This window comes from Heterocephalus glaber, unplaced genomic scaffold (genome assembly GCF_053883595.1).
Source record: "Heterocephalus glaber isolate CG9 unplaced genomic scaffold, H.glaber_assembly_v1.0 deba00001457, whole genome shotgun sequence".
Lineage (NCBI taxonomy): Eukaryota > Metazoa > Chordata > Mammalia > Rodentia > Bathyergidae > Heterocephalus > Heterocephalus glaber.
Genome location: NW_028258305.1, coordinates 48372082 through 48400058, shown reverse-complemented (window position 1 = coordinate 48400058; position 27977 = coordinate 48372082). Strand labels below are relative to the sequence as shown.

Sequence of the window (27977 nt, the reverse complement as noted above, 5' to 3'; positions counted from 1 at the left end):
CTTCAAGTTCTCAACATCTCAGAGAAGCATCATTTTATCTTACACAGAAATAGGTACAATGGCATTCAACAGCATTGACTGCTTGAAGAGAAGTAGATTGACAGTAAACTTGAGAGGTCAAAATGTTTTCAAAGAAGTGAAGAAAAAAACCTTTCTAAAAAAGCTAAGTTCTGAGGTCCAATCTTCTGCGATACCTAATTATTCTAGATATCCGAAGGAAGTGTGGTCTATCATAGGACATTGCCATGTTCCTTCTCGCCATCCACCCTAAGTGTTGTATTTTTGACTGACGCCATAAGGTACATGAGCTGTGATGGTGCCAAATTTCTGTGCCCCTTCAATGTGGAACATCTGGTCATCAAAGAAGATGTGGGGTCGGATTTTCACCAGGATGGGACCTTTGGGGGCTCCAGCAAGGAAAAGAGCTTCATTTATCTCTAGTCCCCAGCGACGAAGGGTCTTCACCACACGGGCGCCTGAACTGGCTGTACTTCTGGCTGTAACCAGGTAGGTCCTGATGGGACAAAGTAACCTTTCATCTTTGGAATAAAATTTCTTTTGCAGTGGGCCTAAATCTTCCAGAAAGCCTTTTAGGGGACCCTGTGAAAGGAACATATGTCACAGTTGTGAATCAATGAGTGAAGGGAAGCGACCACTGAAAAACCAGAGGCTTTTACGAGGTTATTAATATGTAATTCTGCATGGCACGCAGTGTGACCTGGCTGACAACACAATGCTAAATCTGCCTGGGTTTATGTGACTGTATTTCTTGATATACAACCATCCTTGCATTCCTGGCATAAACCTAAGATGGATGATCAAGTAATTTATCATCTAAGCCAAGATATTTTAAGTGTGAAAGAATGTTCTATAAATAATTAAGGACAATGGATGTAAACCATCCACAGAAAGATGGTCACTCTAACCAAACTCCAGTTGGTTGTCAAAAGTACTACTTTTAAAATTCTCTAAATTTGTGCATTTCAGCTTAAAAAATGTACTCCTTTATCTAATTCTGTCCACCTTATTTTATATTTACAGTTGCTTTATATATCTTCATGCTTTCTTTCATTTTCAACCTTTCTAAATACTTAGTTATCCTTTGTTGTACAGCAGCAAACTGGATCTGACTATGTGATCCAATCTGAAAATCTTATTTTTTAAGTAATAGTTAACTTTTAGCCCATTTACTTTTGTTCATATTACAAATACACTTGATATTGGTTCTGTATTATTTTTATTAAGAAGCTTTGCATTATTTCCTTCTATTGGTCATCTTTATGACCATACCTTTTATTGTATTTGAAAATCCCGAGTCTATTATCCTTTACAATGAGAAATAAATAAATAAGGGTTTACTCAACATCTTTCTGCTCTACTTTTTTTCTATTTTTGTCATCTAATGTCCATGTGTTTATATCTCATTATTAAATAGCCCATATTTTAATTGATCAAATATGTATTTTTGCCCTTGCATTTCACCCTTTGGCTGGCCACTGTAACTGAAGATAGCAGCATACCGGCAGACATCCTTTCTTCACATTATCCCATTAGCTCTGTAACTTTTGCTTTGTTAGGACATAGTATTCGAATTTTGTTTCCTGTTACTCTAGTCCAGCTATTTTAGTACTAAATCTGGTCACATATATCCTATGTCCACTTGTGCCTTAGAACACCCAGTCATCCTTAGGTTGGCCAGTGTACTGTGTTCATAACTGTATAGCTGTTCCTTTTCACTTTTATGCTTTCTCTCCATAAGGTCTTATAAATCATCTTTTGCCATCAAGTGCAGCTCTTGAGAAGTTTGAGGGCAGCTTGATAACCCACTGCCTGCCCACCACTTACGGCAATTGGTCTTTCCTGGAAGGCAGTCCAAAAACTTATTCATCTTTGAAGTCAAGTAATTTCACTCTGCCATAATCTCAGTGATTATCATTCTGGCTCTTTTTCCCTATCAGACAATGTGGGCCATTATCTCTAATAATTTAATCCTTTAGTGCAGGCATTATAGTTTTCTGATAATTCAAGAGTATTCTGACATATGTTTATACAAATTTGCTTCTTTATATTTAACTACACCCCACCCAATGTAATTTTAGTGTTTTTCTTCAAGGACTCCATTTATGTATATGTTCGTTTTTCTTTACCTACAATCTACTTGTCTCTTTTTCTATCTAAACCATTATTTTAAATTCTATTCATTTCCAACATTTTGCCATTTCACAGTTTGTCATATATTCTTTGATAATTGCATTTCTGCTTTCTGGTTCTGCTATATTAAGTTTTAAATGTCATGGAAATATTCAGTCACAATCTTTACTTATATTGTGGGACTTTTTCTTATGAGACATTCATTTGTTGTTAGATATTATTCTTTTCTTTTATCTGTCTTTTTCTCCTAGCAACTTTGCATATGCTTGAATCTGCTGTTTTTATAAGTTTTACTGGCCTAGACTGGTCTTCCTTGGGACAGTTGATCTTACAGGGATGGCTGAGGGCGGTGCTGGAAGACTGGCTTGTTTCCACATTTCCAAGACTTTTTTGTCTGCTATCATGAACACACACAGCTTACCAGAAACATAGTTCTTGTGTAAATATTTGTTTCTGCTTTCTCTGATGGTGTATACATTAGAAAAAGCAAGTAAATTTACTTCCTGAAGGTGAGAAGCATACATATAGGGGCAAAATTGTAAGTTTGGGGGTTTTTTGTGGTAATAATGGCAAGACTGGTGTAATGATTGTTGGCTTCAGCCACCCTGGTCACAGGGTGCTTGTCTGAAATACAAAGGGGCACAGTTCTTGCTGCATGTGAGTACTTTCCAAAGGAAGAAATAGAGTACTGGGTTTATGTCACCACAGTCAGACTGGGAAACCATCCCATCCTCTTTTACTTCTATTCGTAGTTATATATTAGTTTACATATTTCTACATTAGAAACCATATGTAATTTATCAATAAAATAAGGAAATACTAGAAGTCATTAAAATACTTTTTGATGGGATATGATTTAAAACATTTGCAATCTGCCTAAGATATAGAAAGCTTTAAAAAAGATTACTACCAACCTAGTAAAAAGAAAACTCAGACAATCTGAAAAAAACATAACTTTTTTTGAGTCCATCAGAGAGCTGAAATCAAAAGGTAGTCACTGAGCATAGAATCCGAGAAAACCACTAGGAAGATTCATAACATAAAACTAAATAATCCACCAGTTCAGATTCAGTTTGGAGAACGTGTTGATGTTTAAATTTCCTTTAGTTCAGAAGCTGTAGATTTGGTTCATTTTAGACCTTGGTTTTAACACTTCAGTACATGGATGGATTCCAAAACCCTTAATATTTATTTTCAGCTTGATTAGGTGGTCATAGTTGCACTTACTCATTATTTGATTCAGATTCAAGCTCTGAGTCTTGCAGATTTTCTCAATTATATCATGCCTTTCTTGACTTTGGGGTCAAATACAGAGAAATTCAACAAATGATTACTAAACCTACTGGAAAAGACTTCACTATTTGGAGAACCCATAATCATAAAATAGCTTATTGGTAAGCTATGTTACCTCTGCTACTCATAATTTGGAGGAAATATACTCATTATTATGGGAAAAACAGCTAAAAATATTTTTTAAAAGCTGTTGGCAATAGATGTTTCTAAGTAAGGAATTCATAAATGATAGAACAAAAACTTCAAGGATACGACAGTAAAGAGAAGCCTTCCTACAATAATTTTAAAAGCCCGCATCATGAGCAAGTATCTATGCTTCTGTGTGGGAAAACAGGCAGATCCAAATTAAGAGCTTGTTGAACCTACCTGAGCGAGAGGCTTATTCTCGAACATTATTTCATGTTGAAAGAACTTGTCCAGCGCGGGCTTCTTGGCGATGTGCTCAGACCCGTCTGAGAAGAGGACAGCACCCCCATCAAAGGGCACTCGGAGCTGGGTGTCGCAGTAAGCTATGTCTCTGGCCCCATCAAACATTGTTGCAGAAGCAAATTCCTGAGCAAGCAGGGGAACTGATTAAATCTCCTCTCAGAGCCATGAGTTCTGGTTTCTTCCATTTAAAACAAATGAACTAGCGCGCTCCCAGCCCTAATGCTTCTCTCTAGCTCTTAATTGATAACGGAGGTCCTGGGCACAAGCACACATCTCAGATGTCTATCAGTGTCTCTGTCTTCCAAGGGGTGGGAAGTGCTAGATGGCCTGTAGGAAGATCACTAAGGATACCCACCTGTAGGAAGGTTGGCGCTCTAAGGGACAAACCTAAGGGCTACCACACCAGAAAACACCTGGGCACAACAAGAACATAACCAGCATAACCCTATAGGAAACCCAAGGTACGTGACCATTAGAGCACAGCCCGTTATTAACCAGAAGGATAAGATCAGACGAATACCTTCTTGCATTGCCTCCTGTACTTTTTCAGAATCCGCAGAAAGATACAAGTTAGTAAGATACGCCTTCAAATAGCCAATGGGGCTTTTTCCACCAGTCAAACAGAACCAGTCGATTAGTAATCCTATTATCAGGCATGAAAGACTTTGTTATGGCTGAGACTAAAGACAAAATACTGAGAGTCCAAAAGAAAATTATCTTAAGCATACAGAGTTTATTTGGGCATTAAGGTGAGTTCGTATGTAAATCTATGTGAAAGTCACCTTAGAAATAGTTGAAGTATTAGAATCACTTTCACAGTATGGACCCTGAAGAACTTCTTAGGCATCTCATGTAATGGGGTGGATGTCTAGTGCACTGTGGTTAATGAAGTGCATGCCCACAGACCGTGCCAGTCACTCTCACAGTCACTGTGTGGCACTGAGGGAGAAAGACCTGTCTGACACACCTCTTCACACCTGCAGGGCTGACCTGAGCCCATGTGTCCGGTTGGCTTCTTGTCTGGCCTAGAACAATGTGCCCCTCTCCTTGAAGGCTACCGCCTTCTCTCTTGTTGAAACAGGGCATTAAAGTGTGGTTCTATTTAAATTACCATTTTGTATTATTTCAGTAACTATACAATAATAACAAGTAAGGGTAGGATTTGAACTCTTTTTAAAAAGCAATAAAATGTCTAAAATGGTCACTTTCCTGATGTGAAAATTTTAATGTCATTAGCAGAATCAGTATTCAAGTGCTACTAAATACCTTTCAAATCAACAGCAATAAAAAAACCTCACTGGCTGTTGGTAAGAAGTTTTAAAATAGGCACCCATACATATTAGAGATGAAAGTATAAACTGGTACAAACTGTCTAGGAAGTAATTTGACAATATGTATCAAGAACTTTCAGAGGTTTATACCTTTTGACCTAGGATTCCTTTTTTCTCAGCTATTTATCCTAAAGAAATAATACAAAACTGATATTTATGTAGAAAGGTTATAACAAACATGTTCCACATGGTGAGAATAGATAAGGTGTAACATCAGGCATATGATAAAATATTCCGTATCTAATCAAAGACTTCCAGATATAGGTGATAAACTCATAGCTGCGTACGATATGATGGATGCCTGAGCCAGGTCAGCTGTTCTAGCTGGTATGGGCAAGGGAGTGGGGAGGAGCCACGGACAGGGTGGGGTGTGTGCTTTGCTATTAACAAAATATTCTCACTTTTCATTTAAGGCAGTGTTGGGCGTATGTGACATAAAAGTAGACTATCAATCCTGAAATAATATTATTTTAATGATCATGAAAAAACTTGATGACACTAGGACCTCAGAAATAATTAAAACAGTGTCCCCCTTCTGAAGGAGATCATGGTGCACGAAGTCAGGCATGTAAAAAGTTAATTATAACATAACAAAGGCCACAGCGGGGAGAGTTACAAGTTGCCTTCAGCATCCAGAAAAGGGAAATAACTAACTCTTCTGGGTGAAAGGTTATTATTCTATAAAGAAGGCTGTGCTCAGTGGGTTAATCAGCAGAATTCAGAGTTAAACAACTGAGTCCGGAGGCTTCCAGCCTCAATGGGCTGAGCATGGTAGGGATAGACATACATAAGATTCTGTATCTTTAAAATGATACTACAGAGCAAGTGTCATGTGACACTCACCTATGCTCAGTCTTTTGTACACATTTTCTGCTTTGACTTTACAACACTATCATGCTGTATTTTTAACAAGATAAAGTCTTTAAAAGTATATTTCTGTAAAATACCAGCCTTAGAATAGTACAAAATCAAAACATAGCTTGTAATGCAGCTTGATTATTTACAAATATGCTCAATTGAAACCCAGAATTGAAATGTACACAATTTAAACCTGAGTTTGATTTCAGGTATCCAAAAGACTGGGCCTGTCACTTAGAAAAGAGGATAATTGTGCCCCAAATAACAAGTTAGGCATTTCATAGTAGGAAAAATAAAGACTAAGAAAAAGTAACACAGTGGTGGAAATGCTCTGGCGATACAGCCAATCCAATTTTCCATGCAGAGGAGTAAAACAGTGTTCCTGGCCTGAGTAAGGGTTCGATGTGTGGGAGAATCGGATTTTAAGAGTGGAAAGGAGTGGTGAAAACCTTTAAACCCTTAACATGGATCTGTGGTGAGCATGAAGTTTGATCACACAGAGAAAGCCCTTGGGTTGACAGCTCCTTGAAGTCAAGTTCAGAAGTGAAAAACATAAAACAGAGAAATATATTGCAGGACCTAGGATTAAGACTTTGAAACTCACACTTGACAAGTTAAAGCCAGAGCTTTGAGCCCAACTGTGTGCTGAAGTTAAAAATGAACATGGCCTTTCTTGTTCTGACATAGGCAAATAAACATTCCTGACGCAGAAGGGTGTCAGTATCAAAGACACTGCACTGCTCAGCCCACAGTTAGCAAAATAATATGGCTCCTCTCTTCCAGAGCTGTGAGCTGGTCTTCCACATGGTATTTATTTTACTTACCATAGTGATTGACGCTGTTTATAAGCCTCACTCCCACTTGGGCATGGTTATTAGTCATCAGTACAATATCAAATAAGTCCTGTTCATCAGGATACAGCTCACGAAGTCTGGCATTGACGTGCTGCAGGGCCTGCAGGTTACAAACAGGATGGGTGTAAAGAGGCAGCAAGGTGGGCATAGGCAGGCTGGAGGACAAGCCCTCCGGGGCAGACTCCAGCTCCGGGAGTCCCGACAGACTGCGGTCCTTCCCGGCAGCGCCTGCCGCTCACTGCTGTGTTCTGCCTCTTTCGGAGCCCTCGGGGCACTGCACAGAGCCTTGCTGAAGGCGGTCACCCCCTTCAGTCTACAATATTACCGCTGGGAGACGGGGAGAGAGAGGAATCAAGCCGACCCTTTCCTGCTCTGTTTGTTTTGATTTGTAAAGGCTGCCCTTATTGATCATCTAATGATCATTTTTATTGCCGAAGTTTCAGTGTCCCGCACAGGCCACACCGGTCACGATCTCTACGGTCCCAGGCTTGGCATAGGAGCCGCGGAAGGGAGCACTCTGTCTATTTTATAAACATTGGTCTTTGGGATTGGTTTGCGGTTTCCTGCCATGCTCCCGCCATGTCCCACGAGTACTTTCGACCCAGGGCTTGCAGAGGTGCCATTTATTTTTGCGTGGTTATGATGTTATTGGGTAATGACTGTACATTAGGTAGGGGGTCAGTTACAAGTGCTACATATTTCAGACCACACTCATGTCCCTAAGTGCCAGCTTGATTTTCTTAATCTGCTACCAAGTGAATTCCATCCGTTTTTAAGGCTTTTTATTTTTAGTACTCGGGGTGGAAGCCGCACTTAGTGAGGGAGCAGAGGCTTCTGTCCAGGTCTAAGGGCCACAGTTCCACTTGGGGAGGCCAGCACCCCAAACCCAGGGTGTGCGCCACGCCCTCGCCGGCCCGGGCACCTCGGGGGCAGTGATGGCAAGGCCAGCAGTCTGCAGGAGCAGCGGGCGGCCGGGCCGGACGAGGAGCAGCGCCCGGACGAGGCGGAAGGCGGCCGGGCAGCAGCGGGTTCTGGCTGGTGAGCGGGTTCTCCGCGCACCTCTCCGGGCCTCCTCCTCGGAGGTGCGCCTGTCGTCAGCGCCCGGGAGGAGGCTGCGATGGTGGCGGCGAGCTCCGGCTTGGGCTGCGGAGGCTCCCGGGCCCCCAGCCCGGCCTCAGTGCGCTCCAGGCCGAGGCCAGGAGGCCAGGCTTATCCGCCGGGAGGCCCAGGACGTTAAGACGAGTCGGACGCCCGGAAGCCTCCGCAGCGTGGCCGCCCTCTTCGGCCGCGCCGCCTACCTTGAGACTGCTGTTCCTGCTTCTGGGCTCCTCGAGGGACAGGGACGGAGGCCTGGTGGGAGGGCTTCGTGATGCTCCGGGCCACTGATTTCCCAGGAGGGCACCTCGAGCGTTTGTCTTTGGTGCTGATAATTCCTGCGACCCCTGTCAGAGAGGACCTCCAGGTGGAGCTCCCCAGCGCGCGCCTTCCTGCCTCAGCCTTCCCTTCAGTGGGCGGGCCAGGGAACAGCAACGACCAGTGCAAAGGCCTCCGGCCTCTCAGCCCTCAGCCCCCGTGCCCTGCTCTGGCTCTGGCTGGACCCTGACCTCCTTGTGACGTGACAAAGGGGAACCCCCAGGAGGAGCCCCGAAACCAAAAAGCAAGGGTGACAGCTCCTGCCTTTGCACCCGAGACTCTTCTGTGGGAGGCGGCAGAGTGGCCGCCTGCCCTGGCCCACATCCGGGGAAGGGAGAGCCCGTTCCTTCGTAGGTGATAAAGGCTGCGCTGTAAAGGCAAGGCCTCCGGCACAGACCATGGCTGCAGCAGGGCTGTTCGGCCGCATCTGAGCACAGGGAGCCTTCCGCCCTCCGGAGACCGAGGGACAGTGGGAGAGCGTCCGCCCCCACCTCCTCCCCCCGGGCCTTTGGCCCCCCTCCCAGTCGGCCAGCAGTCCCTGCTCACCCTGATCCTGGTGATCTGCTGGCCCTGCGCCCGCCACAGGCACATGTGAACATAAATGCGTGCTGTGCGGCAGGGACCAGTCCCCCAGCTGCACAAAGGCAGCGTCTACACGACGGGTGACCACGCACGGGGCAACATCGCAGCGAGGGACTCGGACTGCCTGGGCGCCTCACCTGAAAGATGATGCAGAAAGCGGTCAGCGCGAGGGCCGGCTCCCCTGGCCTGTGCTAGTTTCTGTGCTGCCTGCTCTGCAGGAACTGGGCTGTGGACTGCGGGCCTCCAAGTTTTCCCTACTCCTTGTGAGGGCACAGGTGTCCGCAGTGCAGTCTGCACCCAGGGTCCTCTCTCCCAGAGCCCCGTCCAGGGCGTCCCCGGGGCTGTCTGCTCTGTAATTGCTCGCCCCAGCTGAGGAGTCCGCTCACCTGAGTGCTCAGGCGGACCCCCGATTTCTCAGAGTCCCGTCTCGTTTCGGAGTCTAGACTCTTTTGAGTACCTGGTCCCGGGCTCATTCTTAACATGGAAACAAAGAATGTTTATTCAGTTTTAATCTCAAGGGCATTAGGAAGCCTTGAGTTTAGGGCAAAAGGATAAAGTCTAGAATTTGTCTTCTTGCCTGTATCAGAAATATAGAAACATTACACATTTTCTCCCTGTTCTAACAAGCATAAGTGAACACAAGACATGTATAAACAAGAATTACATGAAGTAAATTTCATATAAATCTGTTGGTTTGAGCCCAAGGTGGGAAGCATTTATCATTTAGAAATGATAACATGGGAAATACTATGGGAGAACGTTCCAGCGCTCAGTATCACTTGGCTTTAAATATGAAGTTGTTTACACAAAAAGCTTTTATTTTCTCCATTCCTCAGAAGATCGTTACTTAGGAACTTTTGTCATATAGAATTAAAACTTTCTGTTTGTTTTCTTAATAATTATAGCAGCAGTGTTCTGTGTATCTGTCCCTCACCAATATTAGTGTGATGTTTTTAAAACAAAGACCTTAATCCTGTGCAGATTATTGACGGATGTATCTTCTGGTCTTATGATCAAATTACTCTCAGTATCTAGAGCAAAGAGAGGTTTTGTTACTGACAGACTTGGAGGGAGACAAGATGACTCCCTTTATGGAAACCTATACACATTTTTGACACTACTTGTACTCTCCCTGCTGACTCGGTAGCATCAGCCTAATTGGGATTAGTGCTATCCTTGTTTACTTATTTATTTAGCTATCTTGACTTTTTGAGGTAGGTTCTTTGCTGCATAGCAGAGAACTCGCTGTGTAGCCTAGGCTGGCCTCACACTCAGGGCCCTCTTGCCTCTGTCTCCTAAGTGCTGGGATTACAGGAGTATGCCACCACACCTGCTTAAATGTTATCTGTTTAAGGAGCTCAACGTGTAGGGCAGACCAAGGCCTCCCAAGCCATATTCTTTCATCTACTTCTGCTCTGCATCTTACAGTAGTCAAATGAGAATGTGACTGCAGAGTGTGACTTGGCTCTTATACTAATTTGAGAATATTTCCAGAGCTGCTCACCCGCTGCTCCAATCACCATAATAATCCATCGCTTCTAACTCCAGAAGATATTCTAAATCTAATTCTCCTCTGTCCTGCTTATTGCCTTCATCTGGGCCTTAGGTACTCATTTTTAGGAGATGGCCTATTGAACAGGTAGGGCCTCAAATCCTCCCTGCATCTAGATCTTCCCACCTGTTATAAAATGTAAATCTAACCATGCTGTTCATCTCCTTGGTTGGACAGACGAGGACAGTGGTGGCGAGCCTTTTAGACACAAGCGCCCAAACTGCAACCCCAAACCCACTTACTTATTGCAAAGTTCCAACACTGCAATTAAACCTGAATACTGAGGTTTTAGTTCAGAAAAGAACAACGCATGCATTAGATCTTTTGTCTTAAAAGAAAACACTGTGTCACGGGTGCCACAGGCTCACTGCCACTGGAGTGGGGGTTCCAGGGCGCTACTCCCTGCGCCTGTCTGGGGACGCTCCACTCCTCCTCATGCCAGGTGATGGGTGGGCCCAAGCCCCCTTCACTGCCTGGAGACCACTGCATCCTGCACCATCTCGAAGCTTGGCTCAGTGTGAGGGGTGCTGCACGGGAGTTACGCGTTCCTCGTGTTTCCCGTGTCCTTTGTACAAATTTTGCTGCGCACTGAATTGTACTCTGTTTCCGTCTGCTCTGCCGACCAGGCTGTCCACACCATAGACAGCCTTTGGGTTTTTACCTCTTCCCACTAACGTGAAAATGCTCCACAAATGCTGGCTTATTGGACTGACAGAACCTAAATGCTTTAATCCATTTTCCCACTACCTTAGTTTCTTGTCTTCTCCTTCTATTTTCCTCTACGTGTAACCATTACCTGAATTATTACCAGGTAGAAATTGTGAGAATTCCCAGAGGTGAAGGATAGACTGGTATTTGTGTTTCCTCAGCTCCTCGGTAAGACTCTAGGGCATTCGAATCACTGACCTTCTTTTTCAGCTTCAGAGATGTTTGACTCATTTCTGCAATCAGGGAAATCCTTTTGTTGTGATGCAGGTTTTCATCCCCGCCCCCATTTCCTGTTCTTCCCTGCTCAGCCTAGCTCTCCCTTTAGAACGTCAGATTGTGACATCACCTGCGATTCCATAGTGACAAATGGACTCTGTGCAGGGTCCCTATGCTTTTGCCTTTTTCATAGAGCAATAGTGTCTTCCTATTTGAGCACATTCTCATAACAATTATCTGTGTTTTTAGGAATTAATCTCTAAACAGTGTTCAGATGTTTAATATGTAACTGTGTATTTTGCCACTTCCTTCTTTCTAAGTCTTTGGGAATATTACTGCCACTCATCATTCCAGCTCCACTTGGGGCTATGCATTTTCAGGTACTGCCAGCGTGAAAGGCAGTCTCACAGTGGACTCAGCCATGTATCACCGTTCAGCCTTCTGCACATCTGAAAACTACTTGTGACAGCTGTTTTTGCTCTCGGTGTGGAGTTTAGACCTGAATTTCCCTTTATGTGGAAACTTGCTTTCTCATTGCTGAAGCCTGTTGAGGAAGACCCTGTGGAAGTTCTCTCCTGGGTCTGAACACAAGCCAGTGTTGGTTGCATCGGCCTTCCTGGTGCTTGGCTCCTTCTCAGCCTTGCTTCCAACTCTCGCTTTCTGAGTCCAACAACGTGCTGCGTTTTATTGTTCCGATTTTCTCTTAACCCAAACTGCAGGTGAGAGACATGTGCCATACCCACCTGAACTGTTGAAACCTTCAGGGACTGAGGCAGATTTCTGGCATCCTTATTCATGGGAGTTGTTGATAACCAAGTTTGAGTATCGAAAGCTCTCCAAAGAAGAACTTACTTCTTACCCAGCAAACATTCAGAGTCCGGGTTAGATTGCCCAAGTGTGAGTCCTTTGACATGCCTGAGATCTTGGGAAATTTTTTACATTTTCTAAATCTCAATTGCCTCATTTTAAAATGGACTAATAATGGTATAAACATCAAAAATTATGATGTTGAAATACTATAAAACAAGAAAATGACTGGCATTCTGAAGTGATTAGTTAACATTAATCATTACTTTTATTCATAATTTTTGCTACAGTTTGACCACAGTGCTCAAATAGAAAATCTTTAAATAATTTAATCTCCACTGCAATCTACTTACAAGAGCAGAAGTTTTAAAATACTTATTCATGAACTCTGTGAACAAGCAAATATTGGTTTGATGATTCTTCCCACCCCTCTTGTCTTAGTGGCATAGACAGCAAAGGGGCTGGCTGAGAAGGCAGCATTGGAGACACAGTTAGAAATAAAAACCGGAGAGCTCTGAGGTGAGTACACGACAAAACAAAGGAAGATTTTGCAGAGATGAGGCCTGGAGTCGTGATTTTTGCCTGGTGTTGCTAAACAACACTCAAAAGCTGCTTTCTCTTTCGATCCATTCTATTACTCCTCTAGGTAATTCAGCATTCATATGTTTAATTCCTCGACTATCAGTCTCTTCCCACAGGAAGGATAGGAAAGGATAGGAAAGGATAGGAGCCTAATGAGTATTTTGAATTCTTTCAGAGTTAAGATCTAAATATCTAACTTCATCGTTTTTGTCTGAGTGCTGAAGGTGAAATTAAATATAATATGCCTTTTTCCATTATAATTGAACATAAAAACTCTGCCTCTATTAGGACGTGTACCTTTCTTTTGGCTTGGGTTCCTCTCCCCATGAGGACACCCTCGAGAATAAAGCCAGTGTGCTATGTTATTGTGATGTTATTTGTGGTCTTCCCAGACCACTCATACCTGGCTTCCACAGTGTAACTTTCATTGTCAGTTCTAGTTGTGGATAACATTAGAAAACAGCTCCATAAGAGGATTTGAAAAACATGTGAGAAAACCACTAACATGGAGAGATCTAAGAAGGCATTCTCTATTTTCAAAAAATCATTTTTTATTCTAGGCATGATTTCTGAGCGGATACACCCATTCCCTAGACAGTGCTAAGGGGACATTGCAGACTGCGTTCTTGACATGGGTTTCACTTGGCTACTCTTCTGTTTCTTAATTTTTTAGGGAATAGTGATAATATTCAAAATTTCTGGAGATGCTAGTAGATTCCATGTTAGCTTGGAGCTTTTCAAAATGTAAGACATGACTGAATAATATAACTAGGTATCAGTACTCTGAGAATACGCCAGAAGATCTTTTTCTTCACCATGGCCATTTGTTCCATCCTGAGCCATGGAAATAAATATTATAAAAAATGGTTTATTGCCATCTTAGTTACTTTTCTCATTGCTGGGACAAGATACCCAACACCCACAAGTTAGAGGAGGAAAAGTTTATTTTGGCTCATAGTTTGTAGAGATTTCAGGCAGTCAGCTGCCTCCAAGGCAGGATAGCATGGCAGACAAGGAACAGTCCTTGGCAGAGCAGGCAGGAGGCAGGAGCAAGCCTTCCATCTTTCCCTTTATATTCCATCCAGGCTACAAGCCTTTTGGGTGGTGCCACCTACATTCAGGGTGGAGCTTCCCATTACTTACACCCAGAACTATGCTAAACCCATTTAGTTACCACACACCTTGATCCAGCATCACACACTCATGATCCAGCCACCTCCCAAAGCCCCACCTATTAGCACATGAGGCATTTGGGGGACAATCTAGATACAAGCCATGAAAATTGCCTTTATAATTTTTTCCCTGATTCTATTCAATCTACTGAGTCAAAAATAGAAAAGCTGGGAATTTGGCTCAGTGGTTTTGCCGCCTGCTGAGCAAGCTCAAGGACCCAATTTCGATCCCCAGAACCCCCTCCCCCCAAAAAAATAGAAAAGCCATTAACATGTTAGAATGTCAACATTTATTATTGTTTTAAAGTTTATAAATATGTGATGGATGGGTTCAAAATAATGAAATTTAGTAAAATTTTAGTTAGAAGAAAGAAAACTTTTGTGGACTCCTTATCCTAACATACCCAGTGTTAGAGTTACAATCTTCCAATTTTTAATTTATTTGTGTACAATTTAACTGTTTCCTTATTTGTAAAATATTATTAGAATTATATAGAATATGTAACTCTGTGTCCTGAGCTTTTCTTGCATACTATTAAGCATGGTTTCCATGTTATTACTTGCTTGGATTAATCATAAATTTCAGTGACTCCATAACAATAAGGATAAAATAATCTATGTAAGGATTTTCCTCATAGTGAATCTTTAGGGTATTTCCAAGTTTTCATTATTGTAGATAATGTTTCCTACGTCCTTGTTTAGCCAGAGCACAACTTCCTTAGCATAGGGTCTTTACTTCCACAGTGGCCAGTGCATTCGCACCTGAGCTGGCTTATGTCCAGTTTGGCCTGGCCAGCTCAGCACCCTTCACTTCAGCTCCCTTAGCTGGCTCTCCACTCAGGGTTATCATCTAAGTAAATGATAACTCATTCACCTATGCTGTTAGGCCCACATCTGAGAATCATGTCATACTCTACCTTCAGGATACAAATTCTGCCCCACATCACCACGAACACCACCACAGCTGTCCTGATCATCGTCTGCGCCTCTCACCCGAGCTGCTGGAGTAGCTGCCAACTGGACTCCCATGTCCAGTGTTTCTTGGTCTGTAACCCTGACCCAGCTTTGTTGTTATTCATAGCATTTGTTTTGGCCTACTTTATTTCATAAGATTGTATTTCTTTATTGTATTCAGTGGCAGCACTAGAGAGAAAGCTACTTAGGAGCAGGCATCTGTGTATCTTTTCCCTTGTTGTTTTTCTACTTCCTAGAATAGTAACGAGGGTACTTCCATAAATGTTTGTTGAATGGATACATTCATCCCTTTAGAAATCCACTTAGCAGTGATAAGCAGGATACAGGGTACTGTATGTTTCCTTTTCCTTTTTCCATTTTCTTATTAATTCAGTTTAGTTTATGTTTGCAGTACGTAATGATTGCATTCCTCATAAAGAGTTGGTGCATGTACATAATGCATATTCATTACTTTTTCACTCCTTCCCCTCCACTCCCTCCCCCACCCTCCATGTCTCGGTCCCCTTCCCATGTGCAAAAGATCTCTCACCCTACTTCCTATTATCTGTCTCTCCTTCTGCTCTTTATTTATGCTCAGGGCTTCTCCTGTAAGAGAAACCGTACCATGTTTAGGCTCAAGCATCTGATATCTAACAGTGCGGTCTAAGGTGCATCCACGTTCACAGTAGGGGTAGACAGGACAAAAGTCCCTTTCTGTGCCTTTGAGAAAGACTCTGAGGTCTAGGAATGGTGACACAGTGAGAAAGTGCTTCCTGACCTTTATAGCCCTGTGTCTAGAGCTCAGTGGTTATCGACTTGGAAGCATATCTGGATTATCTGGAGAACTTGTTACAATAAGATTTCGGCTGGCTAATGGCTACACAACCATTACCTGGAGCACAACTCCGCAATGTGCAGGACAAAGCATGCATGGACGCAGTGACCCGGAAGACTCTCCAGAGGATTATGGTGAATTTAAAAAAGCCGGTCCCTTGAGGTTATATGCTCTATGGTTCCATTTACTGACATTCTTTTGGGTTTTTTTTCTGTTTTTGTTGTTTTGAGACAAGGTCTTGCTATGTAGTTCTGGCTATCCTTGAACTCACTGTGTAGCCCAGGTTGGCCTCAAGCTCACAGTGATCCTCCTGCCTCAGCCTCCTGAGTGCTGGGATTACAGGCATCCTCCTGGCTACATAATATTGCTGCAGTGACAAGGTTGCAGAAATGGACAGCAGGCCTTGCTGCTGGGATGACGAGTGAGTGGGGTCGGGAACCACAGCTGCAGGAGGACCACCCATGGATGCTCGTGGTGGTGGGCAGATTCTGTCTGCAGGCTGCAGGTACCCATCAGGTCCTGGCCATGACATCGAATTATGGCTTTACGGATGCTATGGTACTGTTTATGAAAAGTCATACGATCACTCTGTATTTCTTATAGTTGCCTGTGGCTCTAGTTATTTCACCAATATTTAAAAAGCTCAATCCGAAAAAGCCGCACAATTAGTTCTCAGCCCTGGACTTTCTGATTCAGTAGGTTAGGATGGGGCCCAAAAATCCGAATGTCTAACAAATTCCTGGAGGAAGCTGATGCTGCTGGACTGGGAACCACACTGATAATCACTGAACTACAGGAACGGGGAGTTCTGCCTGGATCCCGCTCGAGAATTTTCAAGTCTTCCTTCGCCTCCCTTAAGTATCTGTGCGGTGAAGCCTCAGGCCCCCCTGCTCAGTCAGGCCTTGTCTGGCCAGGCTGTCAGACCTGGCCAGCCGTAGTTGTGCCCCCAGCTGATGGTGTCAGTAGAAGAACTGCCCACACTGTGGGCTCGAAGGCCTGGGCAGGCCTTCAGTTACCCGGGAGCTTCTGAGCATCTCAGTGCCCAGTCCACTGCCAGGCATTTTGAACCCGAGTCTCTGAGTGTAGGACTTGGGCGTCCGTAGAGTATGCATCTGGCTGGAGGGCTCAACTTCGGGTCCTCGGCAGCAGTCCTGAAGCATCTCACTTTCTCCTCTATCCTCGCTGTCTTGGGTCTGTTTCCCAAGAGTCCACACTGGACCAGGCAGCTCCTCCTTGAGAAGCTGGACACCCTGCTAGGAACCTCGTCATTCCTTTGCTCCTCCTTTGCTTTGTCGCTTCTCTCCACAGTGTTTCTCACGCACTGGACACTTGGTTATTCCGTCACCCTTCAGTCTTCATCCTTTCCAGTGAGCTAAGCAAGAGTCTCCTTGTGGATGTCCTTGTCTGAACTAGCGCACCTCCTGTATCCACCCTTATCCAGCCAGGAGAAGAGGTTCTAGAACACTACGGGACTTTTCACTCCCTGTTGAGAACCTTTGTGGGGCATCAGTGTTTCTTAAGGAACAATTGCAGATGGCTTATCTGATATGCAAGGCTACCTATGATTAGTCTAATCTCCCCTGTTTCCTTGCTTCCAAATCTTCAGATATTTCAACCCCTGCAAAAACCTCCTCACTGACCTTGAAAAAACCTGGTCCTTTGAGATATAATTAATATATATTTAAAATATAAAATTTGATGGTTTCTATTATATTTGCAGATGTGTATGTAACACAACCACCGTCAACTGAGTGATACTCTCATCATCCCTCAAAGGAGCCCAGTACCTTTGAAATCTCACCCCTTTCTGCTCCTCCTCCAATCAGACCTAGCTGGTCACGAGTCTGCTGTCCTCACTCCCCATTTTACAGACCTTTGTTCCAAATCCAAAAGAGCTCTGAACTTTGGCATAGGGTGACCGAGGCTCACATCCTACCTTTGTGGTCAGCAGATTTAGACCATTTGCTTCATTGCTCTCAGAACTAGAACTACTGCTCAGACAGTATGTAAGGAATACCAAAAGTATTATTCAGTGCCTAGCAATGACAGGTAATGTTAACTATCCTTTTGTTTTTGAAAGTTATAAATACGATTTGAAAAAGGAATGATCTATAACCAATAACTTCCCACTACATACCCCTTGCAGTAGTAACCACGGTTTCAGATTGAAGTGGGAACACATGGGCTAATCTCCTATTTCAAATCAAGACTGTTTTCCAAAACTTCACATGATGGGTAATGGAATAGGTCCTTCGCAGAATGGGTAGTTTGGGAACCATCAAATCTAAGGTTAGGCAGCAGAGGTGCGCCTTTCCTGAGCCTCCCAGGGTGGGCTGTGGAAGGGGGAAGACAGGCTTTTTAATTGTCCTCACCACTTGGCTTGGCTGGCTGGCTGTATTAGTTTTGCATTCCTGTAGAACTAGAGTATTAGCCTACCTTCATGGCTCCAAACAACATCCATTTATCATCTCACACTTCTGTTCAGTCAGAAGGCCGGGCAGGCTACTCTGTGTTCTCCTCAGGCAGAAATGAAGTGTTAGCCAGGCAGGGCCTTTCCTGAAGGCCACAGGAAAGGATCTGCTTCCAGGCTCTTCCAGGTTGTGGGAAGAATTCAGGCTCTTCTGGCTGTGGGCCTGGGTTCCAAGTTGCTGACTGTAAGCCAGGGACACCTTTCCTCTAGGAGGCCACGCTCAGGCCAGCTCTGCATGGGGCTCTTCCCTCCACCTCAGCTGCAGACCTTTCTGGTGGGGAATCCTCTCAGACTATGATTTTCTCCAGCGTTGTCTTCTGGTACAAGCCGGAGAGTGTCTGCTTTTGAGGGGCTTGGATGATTAGGTTATGCCCACCTGGATCATCTCCTTTTGACTAAATTAAAGTCAACTGATGAGTAGCTTAATTGCATCTAACCAATCCCTGTTGCTGTTAGCATGATGCCAACCTCAGAGTAGTGTCCTGTTGGGTTTTAGTGGGAGAAAATTATATGGGGGCACAAGTCATGGAAGGGACCACCTTAACATGTTTGCTGCACGCTCATTTAGCTGACCTTACTTAGTTGAGTTTCAAAGTAGGGAACTAAGTAAGGAAAAGTCAGGCTGCCACTCTGCGATCGTCGTTACTGGTTTCGGTGGGCCTAGGCTAAGGTGTGGGGCAGGGAGGTGAGGTGTGGCATGGTGTCTGAGCCCGTGGCCCAGGCCCCTGGGTTCCTGCATTCGGATATTTGAGAGAAGAGGGTCCTTTCTTCTGCACTCTTCTGAGGTCTGCGATTGTCCAGGTGGGCTCAGTATAGACCTCGGAACACCTAGACGCCTGAAGTAGGGTTCATAGATCAAGATATTTTCCAGGTCTAAAATGAGATACAAGAAACCCTGGGAATGTGGCTCAGTGCAAGGCCCCGGTTCAGTTCCAAGTACTGAAAAAACGAAAGGTGATGTATCGTTCTTAGTTCCTTGCTGTAAAAGCCTGGAGGGATCTCTTAGGTGGACTCCAAAAACTACTTGAGAGAACAGTATTTGATCTGGAGTCTCATGATTTTGAGTTCCAAAATCAGCCCCACTCCCAACCACTTGTTTGACGTGAGCCTTGGCTTCTGAGTGTGGAACATGGGTGTTATGACGTCTCACAGGGGATTTCTGGGGAGAAGGATGTGTGTGGCACAGCTAAGGCACCTGGCTGAAGTGGTTCATGGTAGGGTCTGTGATGGGCTGAGTCACCACACTTTGCATCTGTCCCATTGTGAGCGTATGAGTGTGTGTGTCTTTTCCCCACCCTTTGAATCTGGACCTGCCTCGTGGTTGGCTTTAATCAGGGTGATGCTGGGGAAGTGCGAGTTCCAGAGTGAAGGGCTGGGAAGGGTGACAGGGACTACCTTTAACTCTGAGTGCAGCTGCCCTGGGGAAGCCTTGAAATCGTCAGGGCTGAGGAAGGTTTGAGCGTCTGCTAGACATATTGCATAGCCTTTTTCTACTTTTTTACTGCCAAACAGTGCGGAGTGGCACAATTTTTCTAAAGTTACAAAGTAGTACTTGATAGAACCGAGATTCTGACTTCGTCTTGGGGACGCTCATGTGGACAGGAACTTGTGTGCCTAATGACTTACCTCTTCCCAGTGGCCCTGTCTCCAGTGACCCATCTTACCAGCAGGCCAAGCTGGAATCCTGTGTAGCTAACTGGCTCATAGTACACAGGACTGGACCAGGGGAGTCTTCGCAGTTTCTCTCTACTGAGACTCTGTCTCTCTAAGCCTCAGAGCCTGGCTAAGAACCACACGCACATCAACCCCAAGTGTAGTCTATATGCATAATACTCTTCTAAACATTAGAAGCGCGGATGCTTTGTTCTCAATACTGACCAGGGGCCATGTGTCTACACCAGGCTCGTCTCAAATTGCGGCTACATCAACGTCCTGTTTAAGCCAATGCTGCGAAGCACAAGTTCTGGGCAGGCTATCAGAGAGGAGCATGCCATTCAGAATTCACCAGGGAAGAACAACTTGTCTTTGAGGTTCATGGCTCTCGATTCAGGGCTTATTGGTCACCCACACAATTCTGGAGTCACCATGGAGTCAGAGGACTAGAGAACTCTGTGGAAACTGTGATGGAACATGTTGGATGGATTAGGAAAGAATAAAATAATGAGAAATATTTGTAATCTAGAATGTAAAATATACTCCGGCAAAGGGACCTCGAATATAGAGCTATTCTGTAAAACATAAGGCCTTGAAAAATAAAAGTGCTGTGTAGTTTACAGGTCTGAGGTTCAACCCTCTCATTAAGTGCATCTACCCATCTCACAGCTGTGCTGCAAAATGTCAATGTAGTCATGCAAGTAAAAGCACGTAGAGAGCTCACAGGAAGTCCTTTTCCTTTCCCCAGTGTGGGGATTGACCCAGGGCCTCACATATGGTAGGAAAATACTCTGTGACTGGGTTGCACCCACCAGCCATAAGTCCTGGACCACATGTATCTCCATGACAACCGGCATTTAGAAAACTACGTGCTGCTCAGGAAGAAAAGGTCAACTGGAAGATGGCCAAAGTGTTTAGAAATCGGGCTGGTTAAGTACCAATTGGTGGCCACTCTCATAAAGGCGAGGGAGCTTGGCATCTTTGGAAAATCAGTGTCTCACTCTTTTTAAGAAAATTATGAGAAGTTTTTTTCCACTTTTTGTTCAGCTGAGCCAAAATGGTTCATTTTCACTTTTTTCCTTCCATCCTGCCTTCAACACTCTCATAGGTAAAATTAACAAATGATCCCATTTTTCCCATTAGCAACAGCCATTAGCAGGAACGCTCAGCACTCACCAGCATTAACCAAGCCCTAATTAGCAAAAGCTGCCCACCACCCCTCCTGACAATGCCCACCTTTCTTTCCACAGCCCGCTGCGGGTCTCCTGAGACAAACATGTGAAGCCCCTCCTTGGCCTGCTCTGCCGCAAGTCATTAATCAACTTCTTACACCTCATCTGAAGGAGGGACAGCTCCGTTTCCTCTCCCTGCCAGCCAGCTGGACGAGCACTAGGGAGGACCGGCTCAGAGCCCTGGGTGGCACATCCTCAGCCGCGACGGAGCGCAGTGTGTTTGGGTGTCGCCCTTGGGGCTACTCGTGAGGTGACCACTTGTGTACGGTGCCTGATGCTTCTGTTGCTGGAGCAATGGAGAAAGATACCACTTGGCCACAGGCCTTCAAGATTTTATCAGTTTTCTCCGAGGACTCACATGTCAGAGGCACTGTGGGGACCACGGGACATTCCCTGGTAGGTGGCTTTTAAGTAAAGAAAGAGACAAAAAAACCCCACAAAGAGCAGCTTGAGACATTGTACACAGGCTCAGTTGGTCACACTGTGTTCGAGTCGTTACCCTTATTTCTGCACAGTGACTTCTTTCATCTCCAGACACCAGGATCTCCAAGGTGCCTTGCAGCCTCCCGGCGACAGGCAGCATCACACCCCACACTCTTTGTATAATGCTCCTACTTCCTAAGCGTCTCTGCAGGTTGCATAACTCCACACCTGTTGCCTTGTTTATAAAGAATAATAACATGACGTCACAGGAGAAAGGACAGGGCTGTGAAGGGCCAGGAGCAATGCCATGCACAAACGGGCTCTCACTAGCTTCCCCTCTCCCAGGTCCCCTTCTTCCGGACTCAGCTGCATAAACACATGTCAGAGCTGTGGGTAGGCTTTCCCCGAACCCCACGACCACCACGACCACCGAGGCAGGGCCCTAGCCTGAACTTAGTGCTCCAGGACAAGAGACTGAGACTTGTCTTTTTATTTTCATTTTCCCTATTTTTGGGGGGTCTGTGTGATTTCTTGGCAACAGCCCCACTGGTGGTGGGAAAATATGTGCTTGCTATTTGGGGAGCAGCAGCTTGCTCCTGGAGCCCCTCCCCTCTGATACTCCTGCAACGCAGAGCTCCGTGCTGCACGCCCTCCCCTCAGAGTGGCGTCCAGAGTCTGTCTTGCTGTCAGTGAAACTGGCCTCAGAAGCATCTTTCAGCTGCTTCAAATTTGGCTTGGGATTGACAGTCTCCCCTTCTCTTCTGGTTAGTCTCGTGGTGGCCTGCTTCCTCCTCCCCAGGAAAGCAGAAGAGCTTGGCCCACTCCTGCACTTCTGCTCCTCCGGGTGGTTCTGCCGTCTGCCCAGTGGCTCAGGTATGAGCTCTCATGCTATCCTCCCTGCGGAATCCTCCTCCTTGTCACATTGTGTCACCCCTTGGCATCTTTTGGCTTGATTTCCTTCACGCTCTCCATCCGGTGCTGTGCTGTGCTCCCTTCTATGGCTCCTCATGCGTTCTCCATTCTAAGCAGCAAACATACTGAATTATATTCATTTGTTCTCCTATTTTTCCCACGGGTCTTTGAAAGTTCTGGAGGACAGGGCCTACGCATTATGTGTTTCTTTATCCTCGGTGCCTAGTACACTGTTTCAAGTAAATGTTTCCTACAGAAATAAAAGAATAAGTGCAAAATATTGCGCCTGAAATTGGAAAGACTTCTGTGCCAGCGAGCAGATCAGGGTTTGAGGAGGAGCTTTCTAAAGCTGCACATTGCACTTGCAGTCCTAGCTCGTCCACCTCGGGCCCCAGTGAGATGGTGCCCACTGATTGTTATCAACCCTCAGTGACTGGTTGGCCCACTCTGTGGCACAGCAGAGAGTGTTCCAAGGAAGCAGGCTGCCCTGGTGGCTGCTCCCTGGCAACTTGACACGTTCCAAGCTGGGCTTCTGTGTTTCCACACCCTCTGTTCCGCACTCCAGAGAGATCTGTGAGCGTCACACAGCGCCTCTCCCGGCTCCTCTACGCTGCCATCCAGTTGGTCACTAAGTTTGCCACCACATTTTCACAACATCTCGTGAGTTGGTCTGCTCCTCCACAGTGCTGCTCAGTTCCTGCCCTCATCAGTACTGAGCCGAACTTCTGCACTAGGCGGACCAACTTCCCCAGCAGAGCCAAGCAGCACTGCAGAGAGCAGAGTTCTCTGCTGACACGTGCTTCACGGAGCTCTGTGGGTGTCCTTCTCTGCCTGCTAGACTGTGAGCCAGTGGGTGCAGGAAGTATGTGCACTCCATAAATGTATGATTCAGTTTCCGTTAATGCAATTTGAAACTTATGGACAGTGAGCTTAAAGAAAAAGAGACTTAACTTTCTTTACCCATTAATTGTTTATATTTTATTCTATTTAATCTTGATATTTCCTGATCGAGAAATAGGTAGATAGGTAGGTGGATAGATAGGTGTTAGGTAGATTCTTTTTTCTGGTAATTTGATAATGTTAGAGATGCCAAACTTCTATACTCCTAAATATTTCGTTGCGTATTTAATAAAGTAGGGTGCTCCCTTACATAGTCATAGTATAATTTTCACAAACATCAAATTGAATATTATTATAATCTCATTCATAGTCTCTATTAACATTTTAACTGTCTCAATATAATTTTCTTTATAGTTATTATTTTTTGTTTTGTTTCAAATACAAGATCACAAGTTTTCATGTCTCCTTGGTCTTACATCTGTAGTGAAGTTCTTCAGCCTTTTTTATGTTTTCCTGACTTTGACCTTTTGAAAATTATAAGTCAAGTATTTTGTAGTCTTTCTTTATTTTGAGTTTATTTAACAGTTCCTTAATATTAGATTCAGGTCATGTGATTCAGATGCCCCCAAATAACATTGTGATTTTTCAGTGCGTTTCACTAAGAGCATCGTGATGTCAGCTTAACTCATATTAGCAGTTTGATGACTTGGTTAAATTTGTGTTCTTCATTATAAAGTTTTGCTTGTCGCTTTGTAAATAATACAACATCTACAATCGACTGTGTAAATATTCAGTTCTTCTCATCACACTTTCATCAGCTCCCACTAATGATTTGTTAGCTTTCTTATTCCATCCATGTAACTAGATATTATTGTTCTTTAATAATGTATTTTTTTCTCTACCCACACTTATTTCTGTATACTTATTTTATTTGATGCATATAATTTTTTATTATAATTATTATTTTGTCATTATTTTTTGAATGCCCATACTATTCCAGATTTTACCAGTGGATTTCTTTCAAGTGAGTTCCTGTGTGCTTTGGAAATGTATCTCATGTTTCTTTCAGCACTTTGTTACTTTCTAGAATAATGAAATTATCTACCCTCATGTTGCTTTCCTCCATCCCCAGACTCAGCAGTTTCTCCAGAGATCCATTTCCTTTTAGCGGATAATAGAATAGGAAACCAATATATAAATGGTAACTATACTTGATGCTTTGAGTACGTCATTGCTTCAGTACCCTTCTGGTGGATGGAGGAGTGCGGACATCCACATACGCACACGTACGCTCATTTTCACATCTTGGAATCCCTTTACCTGCTTATGATATTAAATATCATGGTTTTATATCAGTACTGCTAATTGCAATCCAAGTACTCAAGGTTCATTCTAATTTCCTCTTCTGTATTTATAACTCTTTTCTTCTGGTTTTGCTCAATTTATTTATTCCTCCACTTCAGGATACACACAAGATAATTTTGTAATTGTTAACTTGTATTGTGCACAATATAGTTTTGCTCAGCGAACTATGAACTGCCTTCTTTATCTCTGCCTCTAATATATTTTGCCCCAATTTCTTACCTCCACATACCTAGAAGACCAAATTTTAAAATGTGACACTGCAATTTCCCCCTCTAAAAGTATCTGTGGCCTGACCCGCCTGCACAGAGCTGCCTTAGCTGGCACTGCCGCTCACAGCCTCTCCTTCCCTTTGCTTACAGTGTGAGTGCACCAGGCTTCTCACCACTTCTGAGCAATCCGCAGCTTTGTGTGTCTATGCCTTTTTGCACTTTTCCCATCACCTGAATTCTTCTTCTCTCCCCCACTTTTTAACCTCTCAGGCAAGGTTTGGTTTTCCCTATCTGGTATCCTCCACTCATTGCTCAAATTCCAGCTCAGTTATCACTGGCCCTGTGAAGATGACCTGCCCTTTCCAGAAAGATTTAATATGGCCCTCTTCTGGCCATCAGCCTTTTAACCTTCTTCTGTTTGCATTATTCACCCACCAGACATTGTAGTCAGGAGGCAGAGGTGGAACTCAGTATCATATGCTCTTAGCAAAGGATGTGAGGTGTGAAAGTCCTGTGGTTGTGTATCTCAGCATATTTGTGTAATAGATTGTATTTTTAACTTAACTACCTTAGTAATGAACTTGTTTATAAGGTTTGTTTGTTTCAAGTAAAACTAGAGGTCCTTGAGAATCTACACGACCCTGAATTTTCCAGAGTGGTCTAGTACTTTGCAGGTCCTCGATATTTGCTTTGGAGCACAAAATTTCAAAATTTAAAAGGGAAGGCCTCCTCTTTACTTATACACACATACATCTTGGCTCAGCACTTGCCCCCTCTGTCCCTGAACAGGGCATGGTCCCCTCCCGAGCCCAGATGGGCTCAGGATGCCCCTGCCTGCCTGTGAATGTGGCCCGTCCTGCTTTGTGTGCCTTCTTATTCTGCGTACGTCCCCAAGGTGCAGTGGCATGTTCTGCAGAGCCCAGTGATCAATAGCACAGAGAGGACAGACAGGAGCGGTTATGAAGAGGAGGACAGTGTCCAGACATCATAGCCCATAATGTTTAATTTAGGGTAGTGTTTTCACCCGATGCCATCACCCAAGGTTTCTCTTGGGTTTATTTGTGTTATCACAACAGTGACGATGCAGTTAGAGGCAGCCTTTGAAAGTGGAGTTTTGCTTGTTTCCTTTATATTTTACTGCTCTTTCGTGAAACATTTCTAAATATCCATGGGGCCCAATTCTTACAAAAATAAATCAGATAAACCTAGGGCTCTTGTCAAGTCAAACATCTACAGTTTCTGGTAATTATGTAATTTCCAACTCTGCTGCAGGGACCATTGCTGCTAAGTCAGTCGTCATAAAGAGAAATGTTCCAGACCAATCCTTATTAGTGTGTCCTTCACTGATATATGCAAAGTCTCTTTTTAAAAGCAGAGTTGTAACTTTTTTGGGTCTCTAGTGAATGAGTTCTCATCATAACAATTTATATCTGGATAATGTCATTGTAAAACGTGAAAATGGTAAACTAAAACCAATGATATTAGGTTCTGCTGTTATTAATAAAATCTGCCCTAGTTTTCACCAATGTGCTATGATGGTATTTTATAATACAACTCCGGAGTAATGTCTTCTGCCATTTTGAGTTGATTTGGCCCAGACAAAAGCAATATTTAGAAAGTTATTCTGTGGAACTTCTCCAGAAAGAAGCAATTGAATAATCATGTGCTAATTTAAATACTGCCTTACAATCGAGGCTAAACACACTATTGATTCAAAAGAGCATTTATGGAGAGAGAACCCTGCTATTCCTAAGAGTGGTATAAGATAAGGAAAATGAAAATACCACATGCTGTGTCTGTCAGAGTCGCATATCTGTTCGGTGCCCATATACACTGTTAAAATGCTCGCATTGAAACACAAGCATTGCTTTCAAATCATGAGTTTTGCTTGTGTTTTAGACGGATCCCCTCGGGCTGACTTTCCTCTGTACCTGGAACTCCTAAGGGCAGGAACTGGCTTAGTTGGGATCATGACAACATTTTCACTCACACTGTGTCAGTTGTTTTGTGCCACGGGTTTCGGAATCAGGCAGGTTTCACTCCCACGCCACAGGGGAGGGGCTGCTGTGCGCCACGCCCGGCCAAGGCTCCTGTCTGTATCCCTGGTATGTGGCCGCTCTGCCCTCAGCCTGGTGTTCTGACTCTTTTCCTGCCAGCCTGGTGCTGCTGAAGGTGGCCAGGGGCCTTTCAGGATGCACAGCAGTGGAGTCTTGGATGAGGGCAGCCAGCAGAGGACTGAGCTGTGGTTTCCGAGGGGAGGGCTTGTGGGCTACCTGAGCTCAGATGCTGTCTTCTCACGACAGAAATTGTTGTCCTAAGTAAATCAAGGCCCCTTCAGGCTTTGCTGGCCCCGGCGGGCGTTGAGTCTGCATGGTGCCCAGCCCAGGCAGCCCTCAGGGCAGACGTGATGCGAAAACTGCTGGTGGAGGTGTTCTGTTGGTAAAAATACTGCCCGCCAATTTCTGGAAGATTTTCAAAGGTAGTCGTTTTTGTTGTTCTTTATGAACACGTCCTTCTTTGTCAAGGTCAGTAAAAACAAAAGAAAAGAAGAGAAGAGAAAAGAGAAACCTGGAGAAGATGTGGAGCTTGTCCTTGGTGGTTAGTCACCATTTCTTTCACGTCTCGGCCTCCTGGAATTTGTCATGGGCTGGTCTCATGGGACATATAACCTCAGGACATTTCGAGACAGAGCCCTGGTCAGATAATTTCAACTAAGAAGCCAAACTGGGTGAAGAAGACTGGAAACAAGATTACCCACAAGCTCTTCACACAATGAGATGCAACTACGGAGATGGTACTGCAAAGGATGTCATTAAAATCATGCTGAAAATGCACCAGGACCACATTGGCTTCGCAATGAAATGCGAAGACACACATATGCACCCACACAAGAAATGTGAAACTTTACATTAGAAATTTTACAGTAAAAGACACGTTGCCAGTAAACGTCCTCGAAATGCTCCCCCTCACTTTGTGTGTACGTATCTCATTGTTCTTGTACCTCCTGAAGCAGTTCTGGAAGTCCTCCTCTATAAGCATCTCTAGTTTCATTGTCATATTTACCTATATGACCTGAATTGACTCAAAATGTTTATTTTTCATGGTTATTCTGATTTTGGGGAAAAGCCAGAAATTG

At 44.3% G+C, this 27977-nt stretch overlaps 1 protein-coding gene and 1 long non-coding RNA gene across 2 annotated transcripts; one reads left to right on the top strand and one right to left on the bottom strand.

The window, feature by feature from the left end:
• Nucleotides 1–267: 267 nt before the first annotated feature.
• Nt5c1b (5'-nucleotidase, cytosolic IB) lies at nt 268–11533 on the bottom strand. The gene is given in 10 exon segments (XM_004839033.4): nt 268–600; nt 3811–4013; nt 4388–4516; nt 6887–7016; nt 8215–8358; nt 8876–8955; nt 8958–9048; nt 9298–9355; nt 9357–9385; nt 11370–11533. Coding segments are annotated over 10 exon segments (1230 nt in total). The 5' UTR covers nt 11403–11533.
• Nucleotides 11511–26382, top strand: LOC110347889 (uncharacterized). The gene is made up of 3 exons (XR_002392765.2): nt 11511–12106; nt 12636–12713; nt 21111–26382. It is a non-coding gene; the product is annotated as an uncharacterized LOC110347889 (long non-coding RNA).
• The last annotated feature ends 1595 nt before the right edge of the window (nt 26383–27977 follow it).